This window comes from Tauraco erythrolophus, chromosome Z, assembly GCF_009769465.1.
Source record: "Tauraco erythrolophus isolate bTauEry1 chromosome Z, bTauEry1.pri, whole genome shotgun sequence".
NCBI lineage: Eukaryota > Metazoa > Chordata > Aves > Musophagiformes > Musophagidae > Tauraco > Tauraco erythrolophus.
Window position 1 is genome coordinate 28,039,697 of NC_141496.1, and position 12,443 is coordinate 28,052,139.

At 37.1% G+C, this 12,443-nt stretch overlaps 1 protein-coding gene across 1 annotated transcript in view; it reads left to right on the forward strand.

Moving 5' to 3' along the window:
• Positions 1–768: 768 nt before the first annotated feature.
• Positions 769–12,443, forward strand: part of HOMER1 (homer scaffold protein 1) — a 66,180-nt gene continuing 54,505 nt past the window's right edge. The window contains exons 1-2 of the mRNA XM_086629213.1: positions 769–826; positions 8,449–8,580. Of these exons, the coding sequence (XP_086485339.1) occupies positions 8,479–8,580 (102 nt within the window). The 5' untranslated portion in view covers positions 769–826; positions 8,449–8,478. The remainder of the gene's footprint in view (positions 827–8,448; positions 8,581–12,443) is intronic.

Sequence of the window (12,443 nt, forward strand, 5' to 3'; positions counted from 1 at the left end):
TGATGATGGGGAAAATAAGTTGTAAATTGTAAAGTACAGTAGATTTTTTTACCTTACATGATTTTCTTTGCGAAGCAGTTAACTTTGAACCATGTGCGTTATACATATTTAGTGTCGCTGTGAAAATGTTCAGGTGTGAAGCTCCAAAGAATGAGGGTTTCACAACACATATTCCTGGTGCTAATTAATGTTAGTTTTAGAGTAATTGCATTGAATATGCCAGTTCAGTTTTAGATTATGGCCTAAAATTGATTAGAATAATCAAAGTATTAAAAGATTTTTAAGATGATGAGTGTTTGAAGTTATACACATTCTGCAATATACAGTATAATGGGATGAAGTTACACATGTATTAATGCCAGTTAGTTTAAAGGGTAGATGGAGGAGGAGGGAGAATTGATTGATGGGACAGGGCTAAATCTATATTAGAGATGTCTGGCTTTATCTGAGTACAGCTAGGTGCTGATTTTTGCCTTAGAACACATGCATTTTGCTTGCATATGTAATGCACTTATCTGCTCTATGCAGCAACACATACAGAAGTTCTTAGGAAAAATTTATCATGCAAAGTGAAATGTGTACATCCCAGTGGGCACAACTGGCAGATAACTTGTTTGAAACATTATTACGTACAAATTAGATTCATGACTTTTACTCTGTATCCTTCAGGGAACAACCCATCTTCAGCACCCGAGCTCACGTCTTCCAAATTGACCCGAACACTAAGAAGAACTGGGTTCCCACCAGCAAGCATGCTGTTACTGTGTCCTACTTCTATGACAGCACAAGAAATGTCTACAGGATAATCAGTTTGGATGGCTCAAAGGTAAGTTTTATTTCCGAAAACTTGCTTGCTTCATCAATTTTTGTATTTATTTTCTAGACTGATGTCCTTCATGTGTCTTCTCAGATGCTTTTGCCATTATCTGAGGAACAGATTACTAACATGTAAGACGGTAACATTGTTCATTACATGTTTTAAATGCTTCATTACGTGTTTTAAGTTGTTTATTCGAAAATACTATTTTCCATGTGTTCATATTTACTTTGATAAATCTATTGCTGAATTTAAGTGATGACCTGTTACTTAGTTAGTATTATGAGCAGGCTAAAAGGACATTCTCTGTGAGATGCACTAAAAAGTATGAATAGGGTTAAAGTAACCTGTTTTCATCTCTGCGTTCAATGATCTATCAGTATCATTGGCTTCAGCGTTACGAAGGACATCTGTTCAGTGCACATAATCACTTAGTAATCCTTTGTTATGTAATCTTCCAATTTTTGCTGTAGAGAATGTCAGGATTTCCTCCTAATATAGTTCTTCATGGTAGGCTTTTATCAAAACTCAGTTGGTTTGGGATTGGGTTTTTTGGAGGGTGTTTTTCTTTTTCATATTTTTTTTTTTTTTAATTAGGAAGGGTAATGTTTTGAGCTGCTGTTGTAAGAAACCTTGTCTAAGAAATTAATTTGATGTGGAGAAAAGACTGTTCCTTAGGTTCTAGCCCAAGTGGGTATAAACCCAGTAATTTTACACACAGCCTGTCAGAAAACTCTGCAATAAGGACATTAAAGATACACAGAGTGTAATCAAAAGTTGTAATCCTTTCAAGCGACTCTCATTTGCAACTTCTGAAGATGCAGCATTTCATGATTGTTAGAACTGAAATACTCTCTTAGAACATAGCAGTATTCACAGAGATTTTGTGGCTATTTATTGAAAGCTGAAAAATATTACCCTACATTTATCCAGAGTGTTGCTATTTGAAATGAGGAAGGAGAATTTCTATCATAAAGAGGTATATAGAAATAGATATCATAGTCAAATATATCTATTTGATAGTACTTTAAGTGATATAGACTCTGGTATCAAAGCTACCAGAATATTTTCAAGTTTAAGTCTTGCTTTGTTTCTTCCCTTCCCAGCCTACCTTGAAATCATTCTTTTAGTTCTGTCAAGTAATTAAAATACCTTTTGTGTGACTGTTATAAAGATGAACTTTGGGATTGGAAATAGATGCTGTATCAAATCAAGACTACCAGTTGCAATCCATAGCACCTTAACTAATCTGCACGGTTTACAAAACCCTTATTGTGGTATCCACTGGGCTTCCTCTGCCTTTCTGCAAAGCTGCAACTCCTGCAAAGTGGGTGCTGAGTTAAATTGTCAAGCAGTCATTCATCTATTTGTTTGTTCTTTTGTCTGCTGCAGCATTTCCTTTACATCTGCAGTACTATTGGCAAGATATATTGGTAATGCAATCTATCACTTTTATTTACTTGCTCTGTGATTGCTGCAATCCTAATAATGTTTTCATCCAAGTGTTACATGTCTGACTAAGATCTAGGATCCCAATCACGGTTAAGACCTGTTGTGTTAGGCATCACCATGCTGCTCTGAAATATACACAGGCAAATAGCAGGGGGAGCCATGGAAGAATTTCAAGGTGGTTTTTGACATAATTCCCAGATATTTTTTATATTTTTAGTGAAAGCTCCGTCTTTTTTAACATGTCTGAACATATACAATATAGCATGTACAAAGGGCTAAATATAAATATAAAGCATTCTTAAGTTTGGAGTGCATCCAGATAGTATCTCTGCTGTAGGGCATACAGCTGGGTGTCAGTATCACTAGTGGCATCTGAGCTTGCGGTGCCTTGCATTGTTGATTAGTCAGATGCAAGCATTAAATTTGCAAAGGAGAAAAAGCTGTGCAATTTCATTCTCCCATTTGAAGTTTTGAAATGAAACTGAATAAAGGAGATTTTATGTGGGTTTTTTTTTTAAAAAAAAAACACCAGATTTTATATTGAAAATATCTCAAATACACGTGTTGCCAGTGGCCACAAACGCTTGTTGAGTGATACTGGTTTTGAAGCTGTTATGCCCCTTCCTTGGACGCAATAGATCCAACCAGGTTTTATTGTAAACCTTGGTGCTGGTGGGGCTTATAGCACCCTATGTGTTTGTATGGTGGAGAGAATGACATGCATGTGACTGCTCAGTTACAGCAGCTCAGGTGCTGAGCAGTAAGGCAGTAAGTGATGGCAACTCACATATATGTTCACTTAGACTGCAGTAAGGAAAGTTTGAGGGAGAGATAATTCAGATTTGAGTGATAATTCTATTTCTGTCCCACACCTTTCCCTCTCTTTAGGTCAGTGGCTTTCAGTAGGATTCCTGGATAAAATTTAACTTCTGTACTGATTGTTTGAAAGGCATTAAATAGTTCTTCTGGAAAACAAAAGGACATTTTTAAGACATGATCTTTACTCACCTCTGAGGGATGCTATTGTACATTGCAGATTCTCACTTGAATTTGCTTGTGGGGGTCTTTGGTGTATTTTGAGAGAGGTTTTTTTTTCCCCTTATTTCATATCTATGGGTCTATGAGCTAGACTCAGCTGAGATAGGTGCTATAGAAGGAAGTTCTGCTTATTTTTAATGCATTCTGTGTAATGTTGTTTTCTGAAGCTACAGTCTTCTCAAAAAATACCTTGCACAAGAAATGATGCATCTCCCTCTAACTTAACTCCAGAAAATGTTCTAGGACTATAAGTTTTTCAGTGTACAGGCCTTATTGTATAGTCACACACAGGATCCGGATCCCTGTTGTCCATGGCAGGGAGATCCTGATGCAAATAATCTGGTAGAACTAGCAGCTGGTTTCTGTGACCTCTTGAGTAAGTTTTTTTTTTTATGTGTCCTTTTTCTCCTACCACTCCAGGAATCCAGAGAAAGCCTGAAAAATAAAATTTCTTATGCAATACGACATACCAACATTGAGCAGTTGTTGCTAAGGCTTTGAGTTCTCATTAATTATATAGTCATTTCATAGCTCCTTGGAAAAATGTATTTTAGTACTTCTTTCTCCTAGGTGATGGAAGGAAGGCTCCATTATTTCTCCAACAACACTGCAGACAGACACTAGGATTGTTCCCAGAATCCTGCTGTCTTCTCCGTTCAATCTCTGGCAGTCACTGAGAAAAGAAAGGAGACCGAGTACTGTGGTTCCTGCAGTACTAGTTAACTCTCTGATAGTTTTTTCACAGATGCAAGATAGGAGAAATCCCTGATGATCTGTACTTATCTAAAACAAGAGAAGAGTCTGGACAAGAGTGATTTTCCAGTCTGTAGGTTCCACGAGCCTTGTATATATTATTTCTGAGTCAAGTCTCCCATCAGTGTTACTGCAGTAGATGATCTTTACATTTTAATGACTGTTGTAAAATAAACTAGTCACGCATTAAAGTGATAACCTGTTTAATGCTAAATACAGGTTTTGAGTAAGGCCTGTAAGCACAGGTGTTCAGTGATCTTCCTTTGAAGAAGTTAAAAAATACTATGTGTCTTAATTATGATTGCCATCAATTTTAGCACAAGATAAAATCATATTTGACCAGTGCTGTATATGTTGCGGCTGTTGGGTTTGCAGTCAGTAAAACAAACAGCTGAGACACATGCCCTATTTTCTCATAGCTAAACTAATAGGAAAGGAAAACATGAAAGCTATTTTATTATTCCAACAAAATCTAAAGATAACAAAATCGTTTTTCTTCAGAAGCTAAATGTCTGCCTGTCAGATTGACTCTGTTCTGTTTTTGAGATATTCTTGTACATTTATACTAACAACATTCTTAAAAGTTGACGAAATATTTGACGCTTGTTATACTGGTAACTCTGCGGTGAAATCTGGTGTAGAGGATAGCAGTTAAAACATTACCTATTTGAGTAGACAAGACAGGCTTAATTGCAAATTCTAATTTAAAAACCCAGATCTTTATTTTTTTTTAAGATGAAGAGCTGAAGGATTCATATCTAGTATTTTCCAGAAGTAGCTGACACTGATTGTATCTGTAGGATGCTCTAGCATTGCAATTTTTAAAAGCATAATTAATTTAGCACGTGAGAGGTCTAACATACTAATGCTTTTAATTCAGAGAGAATTGAAAGCCTTGCTTTCCTTGTAAAATTGGTAAAAGGACTCTTTTGTGTATCACTGGGATCTGAATGTAGTCTTCCCAATGAGAAACTTACTGTCTTTGAACTAATACTGTCCACTGGGGTGGAACCTCCTTACTTTTCTGCTGGAAAATAAAGGGAAGAATCACAGCAACTCTTTCTCAAAACCATTATTTTTTAAAAAGTTTCCTTCCTGCCTTTCTCCCTTTCAAGGAAGAATTTGACAGTCACCGTAACCCAGCCTAAATGCAGACTGCTGTCAAAACAGATAACCCATTCTGGTCCAGAACTCTGGATTCTCCTATGCAGCCAGCCACATGGTCAGCTGAGTCAGTGAGCAGTCTCAGCTAAAAACTGGTTGGTTTCTCCAAGGTTTTTTGCTGAGTTAATCTGCAACCAGGTATGCCACTGTCACTGCATGACATAATACGCACACTCTCAGATCTGTAAGTTCAAATTAATCAAGCAATGGATGAAACTGGTCAAGGGGCTGGAAAATAAAACTTATGAGGAGCGGCTGAGGGAGTTGGGGCTGTTTAGCCTGGAGAAGAGGAGGCTGAGGGGAGACCTGATTACAGCCTACAAATACTTGAGAAGGGATGGTGGGGAGGTAGGGGAAGGGCTCTTTACATTAGTGTTGGGTGACAGAACAAGAGGAAATGGGTATAAGCTTAGTCAGGGGAGATTCAGGTTGGATGTTAGGAAGTATTTCTTCTCTGAAAGGGTTGTCAGCCACTGGAATAGGCTGCCCAGGGAGGTGGTTGAGTCCCCATCCCTGGATGTGTTTAAGAATAGGGTGGATGATCTACTTGAGGATATGGTTTAATGGGGATTAGGGATGGTTGGACTCGATGATCTCTGAGGTCTTTTCCAACCTAGAAATCTATGAATCTATGAATCTATGAAACTAGTGCCTAAGCAAGCTAGACAACGTAGCTAGAGCTTAAGTTGGGAAGAAGACCCTTTTCTGCACTGTCCCCAGGATGTTTAATTTCAAACAGGTTAACTGTTGGCAGCTTCCACAGCAAGAGAGATTGAGCATTAAGTGAACGTGCACAGCTCTCTTCTGGGCTTCCACCGGGTTATTTCAGAAGCGAGCTTCCAAGCACTAACAGTGCACAAGAAGACAGGAAACATACAAGAAAAAATGTGCTCCAGAACACCTCCTTTCCAAGAAGCTCACTTCCCCGTCTCACTTTATTTCTTCTATCCTGTGTGTCATAGACAGCCATTTTCTATGAGGTCAGTTGGAGGCCGTAGAGCAAGTACTAGCCTGCTGGCTTTATTTGGGCTCTGAACCTTATGCCTAAAGAAAGGAGAATGATGTTTGAATTACCAGTGACTTCAGTGACCAGCTTCTCCTGTATGAAAATCTGAGGAGACGTTTTGTGGACGATTAATGCTGGAGATGTCTCTGATCACACAGCAGCAAATCCTGTCCTTGACCTGATGAGGCTTGTTGGTTCAAATGTAAGCTTTCAGGCATTCCAAAATTTTTCAGGAGCTGTTCACAGTAGTAGCCAAAACTTGCATTTTGAGTCGAAGGTTATCAGAGAGAACTGCCCATTTGATGTCCTCAGCTGCATCCAGATTTGCTCTTCTAATTTAATGTGAGTATAGTGGAGCTGCCAAAGCCACTGAAGAAGATGCCAGTTCTGTAAAATTCATCTGTGCTGCAGTATCTTTGCTTGTCTTTGTACATGAGGTGATACAATGCGTTCTTCTGAACTTTACTGCGATACTCGTCTCCACCACTTCATCTGAAAATCACTGTACTCACATGGGAGCTGTTTGTGGCTTAGCTGGCCCCTCAGCTGTAAATTTTTCAGGCTGGCCCTATATAATTCAGAGAAAATTCTCATGATGGTAGCTGTGCTCCAGTGCTACTCAAATCTCAGCAAAAGCAGAGAGTACTAAGTAAACTCCATAACTACTCATTTTAATATCCACCCAGAAGGCCATCTCACACAAGTAGTGTAGAATGATTTTGACTCCTTGTAGAAGATCTCAGGCTTAGGAAAGCAGTACTTGGTCTTTCTGATGCTGAAGTTTCTCACTGTCACCATCCTGAGAAAATACTGTTATTCTCTACATGTCTGTACAGTTCCTGCTATTCAAAGAATAAAAGAAAGATTTCGTTATTGACAACAGCGAAGATGGTTTGGACCCTGTGGATTTTCTTAACTGCTCTAGAATTCTTCAGTAATCAATGGCTTTAACCTGCCGGGAGTGAGGCAGGAGTTATGGTTTCATGGAAGCAGGAAACATGCACAATGATGTTCAAAAGATTCCCAACTCAGTACTGTAAGACAGTTCCAGTAGGACTCATACTGACGATAACTTTCAGAGCACAGCGATGGGCGTATAAGAAAGATTCTTGCTGAATTGTTCTGCTCACAGTGTGTGCTATTTTCTGGGAAGTTTTAAGGATATTCTCTTTCACGTGGGTTTCGCGTGATTCATGAAAAGGTCTGTGAATTATTAACATTAACATGAATTGTTAAAAAATGTTGCTGAAGCTCTTAATAGCACCAGACAGAAGAGAAAGCATGTCTGTATTTCACTTCCAGTGCGCATATCTTTGGGTTTATGGCTAGTCTTTCTTGTTCATGTTGGCTGGTTATAAACTACTAGCCACCAGGTTTTTTAGTTAAGTGGAACCCATTGGTGTCACTAAACTCTTCATCATGGCATACTTTGTCAGCTGGACGATTCCACTTAATAAATTTAGAATATGTTAGACAAACCTTAATACAATGGAAATACTGTTAAAATCAGTGGTAATACTTTAGTTGCTTTTAATGGAACCAGCATATCATCTAATAGTTGCATTTTTTGTTTACGTTAACAGAAGTATGATGGAGGATGTGCTTTTTCCATCCTGTATATAACAAAAACTAGAGAAGAAAAATTATTATAAGAGTAGCTCTTTTTCTGTAGTTGGTGTATGACCCTGTCATTGTTAGGCAAGCTTGTGTGTGTATAAAGGAAAAACAGATTCTTGTAATACAGAAACTTGAAAAGAAATTGTGCTTCTTGTTTTATTGTGTGTTTTCCAGTGAGAATAGCATATGCAGTGGGGTGGGGGGAATACTGAAGTGGGGCTTCAGAGGCGTTGCTTTAGGGGACAAATACATACACCTGTGAGATAAAAAAGGTCTTTGCTGGTTCTTCTATTCTGATTTCATTTGCCTATGCAGATGCTTTAAAGGATTTTTTTTAGACTTGCTATCTACTACATGACTGCTTGCAATTGTAAACTGGTGCCTCCCCTCAGCTTTTGCTGCTTTCCCAGAATGTATGCAAAAATATGCTTTTTTAGTTTTGTGATTGAATTAGAAAACTGTTCCCTAGTTTCCAGTGAGTGTCTCATTCAGTGCACACAGATACTTGACTACAATATTGACGTTTTCAATTACGAGTAGTCTTTTAAAAAAAAAATCAAAACCACACCCCCGTTTTTTACAACTATTACCTTTTTTTCAGGCAATAATAAATAGCACTATCACCCCCAACATGACATTTACTAAAACATCCCAGAAGTTTGGCCAGTGGGCAGACAGCAGGGCGAATACAGTCTATGGCTTGGGATTTTCATCTGAACATCACCTTTCAAAAGTAAGTATGACCAGTGGCAACTATTCAGCTAGTCAAGCGGCTTAAGAATATTTGATTCCTGCTTGTTGTATCTTGACTCACTGCCCACTACTGTTGTTATTTAAAAGTAATTCACAAAAAATGTTCTATATTGATCCTTATAATTTAAAGAGACAAGACAAAGTGTGATATGTGAATTTTCTTTTAACCGATAGTGGAAAGGAGAGAGATTTAAGCTGTGACACTGTACATTGTCAATGCTTTCTAATTCTTTAGATTTCTGGTTTTTTAAAGTTGTTCTTCCATTACAATTTTCATGATAGAATTTAAAGGAGTAGGTAATTTAGTGTTTCTTCTGTATTTAGATATCCTAGAAAAAAAAGTTTGGTAATCTTCAGGTGCGTTTTTGTCTTTTCAGCCATATCCACTTTCACTTTTCTATTATGTAGTGTGTCAAATTACAGATATTTCAATGACTGCAGGCTTAAAGTAAAGCTAGTGGAAAACATATTCAGCATAAAAGAAAACTACATTTCCTTATTGGACTACAGAAGTTGAAATGTTTAGTTACTGAAGAAACTGTGCCATACGTGAGATATTTTTCTGGTCTTGTACAGCAGGGAAGTAGACCTTTTTCTGAGGAAAGCAGTAACCTTTATTTCTCAAAGTGATGGTGTAGTTCCTCTGAGCAGCCTTTCTAGAATACCAGTTGCTGTTGATACTACACTGGTAGATGAGTCCAGGAACCTGTACAAGCCAGTGTCATTTTTGTCCAGATGAGGAATTTCAGTTCGGTTTAAGAATGTCTCTACATTAAGCAGAGAATTTTCGTCTTTGAAGTATACAAAAGATCTGGAAACTCAAGTTCAATAAAAGGAATGTACAGTACTTGTTTAAGTAAGGAATAGTGATTGGCTGGTTATTTAAAAAATAATAAAAGTCATAACAGACCTTTTGAGAAGGTAATTGTCACTATCCGAGGATAGCATAGGCCTGTTAGAAAACCATTAAAATGAAAACCAGTACTTCTGCTTTATTTGGACAAGTGATAAGATTGTAAGATTTCTTCCTTTCATAATCGGATAGCTTTCATTTCCACAAAGGAACACAAACACAGGAAATTCTGAATTATACTAATATTGCATTGCTTCAGTGAACTTGGAAACTTTGTCTCTTACTTAAATTGATGTGTATGTCATAAAGGGGCTTGCTTACCAACGTGGTAATAACTTTTCTTAACATTTCAATGGAATTAGCATAAATGCTAGTTTAGTTTACCTCTCTTACAGACTAGCTTGTTTTCCTTAATCATAGAATGCTTATTTGGAAGCAAAGTATCACGCAATGGTCATACACACTCTATGTTTGCCTGACTTTAAACACTAGGTTATCCTTGCCAGTGAAAATATTCTGGGTTTTTTTTTGTCTGTCTTATCCTTGACTCTTTTCTTTCTCTCCCCATGTGATACTTACTGCCTTCTTAATTACCGTTATTGCAATCCCATTCTTTCACTGCCCTCAAACAGATGTCTAAGAATTTTAAGTATGCCCTTTTCTCAAAACTTTATATTGCTGTTGAAAAAATAACCTGAAAAGGTACAGTAGATATTTTGTCTTAAGTATATGTTTGATTAGCAGTTACTCAGATTGCTGTGTTTTGTGAAGAATACGCAAATCTGTTGAGAGAAATACCAAGTCACAGACCTTTTCGGAAGCTTATGATGATGAATCTTCAAGACCTTTTCAGCAGACTGTTGCTGTTGTATTGTTATCTTAATTATGAAACTGATATTCATGTGAGTTGAAATTGCTGATCGTTGCTACTCAAATTCATAAGGGTAAAACTTCTTGTGTTATTTTAAAATTAACAAACATATTTGATGGGAGGAAGGCAACTTTAAATTACAGTCTGTTCAGTCACTGGAGTTTGTAGATATGTTGGTCTTGGAATCAGAAAAGCTGAATTAGAAATGCTGTATCTGCTGTGTAGCTTTAGAGAAATCACATCTATATTCTCTTTCTTGTCTTGTCTCGCTGCTCAGATTACTAATTCTGAATTCTGTGCCCTGACATTGTAGTCAGGTGTACCTGAGCACTCCTTGGTACACCTTGCACTGTAAGACATGAAATCTAATTTAGGGCTTAAGATACTACTCAATATTGGTAATAGGGCTAACAAATATATTAAAGGATTTGTTCAGAAACAGATTACTTCTAAAAGTTGTCTTAAAAATGGATTCTGGAACTTCTTTTCTCTATTTGATTTATCAGAGTCCTTAAGTGAACAGCCCTGTTGTATGTAATTTGTTTTGCAGTGGTGTCTCTGGGCCCCAATGAAATGCTTCAGGTTCCATGGAGCAAAAGACAGCCTGCAACCACAAAAAATTTAGTCTAGTCTCTTACTGATTTTGACAGGTTAATGAAGCCAATAATCAGAGCAAATAGAATACACTGTTTATGCTCAGGTCATTGTCTGCTTAACTTAAAGTAAATGTTTGACTTTTGGACTATTAGTTTCTGGTTTATGTGCCTTTGTCCTCCTAAACTAATTACCAGGGTGTGAGTGCAACAGCAGTAACCTCTTTCTGTGCAGTTTTTGTGAATGAGAATTACTAGAGTGAGAATATCTGACAGAAGAATAACAGTACTCCAATCAACTTCAGATACAAACATTATAGAAGAAAATTAATTAAAGGTCTATTTATGTTCATTAGACCTTTTCTCAATGTGTTAGACCACAAATTCACCTCAAGATTGTTCCATCAGAAGTCAGTGATACCTGAAAGATGATTCCCCTATTGAAGAATATTCCTTTCACAGGATCAGGATTTGCTGGCAAAGTCTCTCTTGCTGCTGCAGCAGGAGGAACACCATGTCCCATGATTTTCAGAAAAAAACTGAGACAACTTTCTCATTGAGAATAGAAGTCTCTGCTTTTGATAACATCCTGATGTATGAGAAGAAATATTCCTTTTCAGATTTGCTGTCTGTCTCACCCCTTTGAATTAGTTGACCTGAGTTACTCCATATAACTTAAAGAGTATGCACGAAAGTGCCACCACAGGTACTTGTAAGAGCCTCTTGTAGTCTCCCTGGACAATTTTTCATCTGTTCCTTAAAATACTCATCCTCCAGAGAACCTTTCCTTTCATACCATGAGATCTCAGGTTTGTTATTCAGCAATTTTATCAAGACATTGCTAATATCCATCAACTGACTGTCTCAAAGAATTCTAGTAAATTTGTGAAAATTTCCGCTACGTTAACATTGCTGGTTCTTTCTTATAATGTTATCTATTTATCTATTATATATTTTTTTACCATTTCTACCACTGTGATACAGAAAATCATATTTACTGCCTTGTATGTCTTCAACCATTTATTCTAAAGCTCAGCATCATGTTTTCCATTTACCAATTGTCTGGTCTTAAAGCTAATTTAAATAATAAATTACTCATCAGATTTTGAGGTCTATGTACAAGTCTGAAAGAGGTATCATCTAGTTCTGGTCATCTATTGTCAATTTTATGATCTATTCTAAGACTTTTTTTGGTGATGGATTAGACTGTCAGGGTAGTATCTTTTGTCTCCTTCTATATTCAGGAAACATATGCTTTTAAATAACTTGACAGGTGAAATATAGAAATGATATTTCCTCGAATACTAGTAGCCTACTTGGAGAAGTTCAAAGACAATAAGGTTTTTTAGGTCTTGCATGGCAAGTGAAGTTCTGATTGAAAATAGTTGAGGAGATTGTGTCACACAAAGTGTAGCCTTTTTCCCTTCTAAATTCATGCAGTGCAAAACAATTTCTATGTTTGCTGCTGCCAGAGAGATTTAGAAGCTATTGATGAAGCTTTCAATGTTTTTGCAGAATTGTTTCAG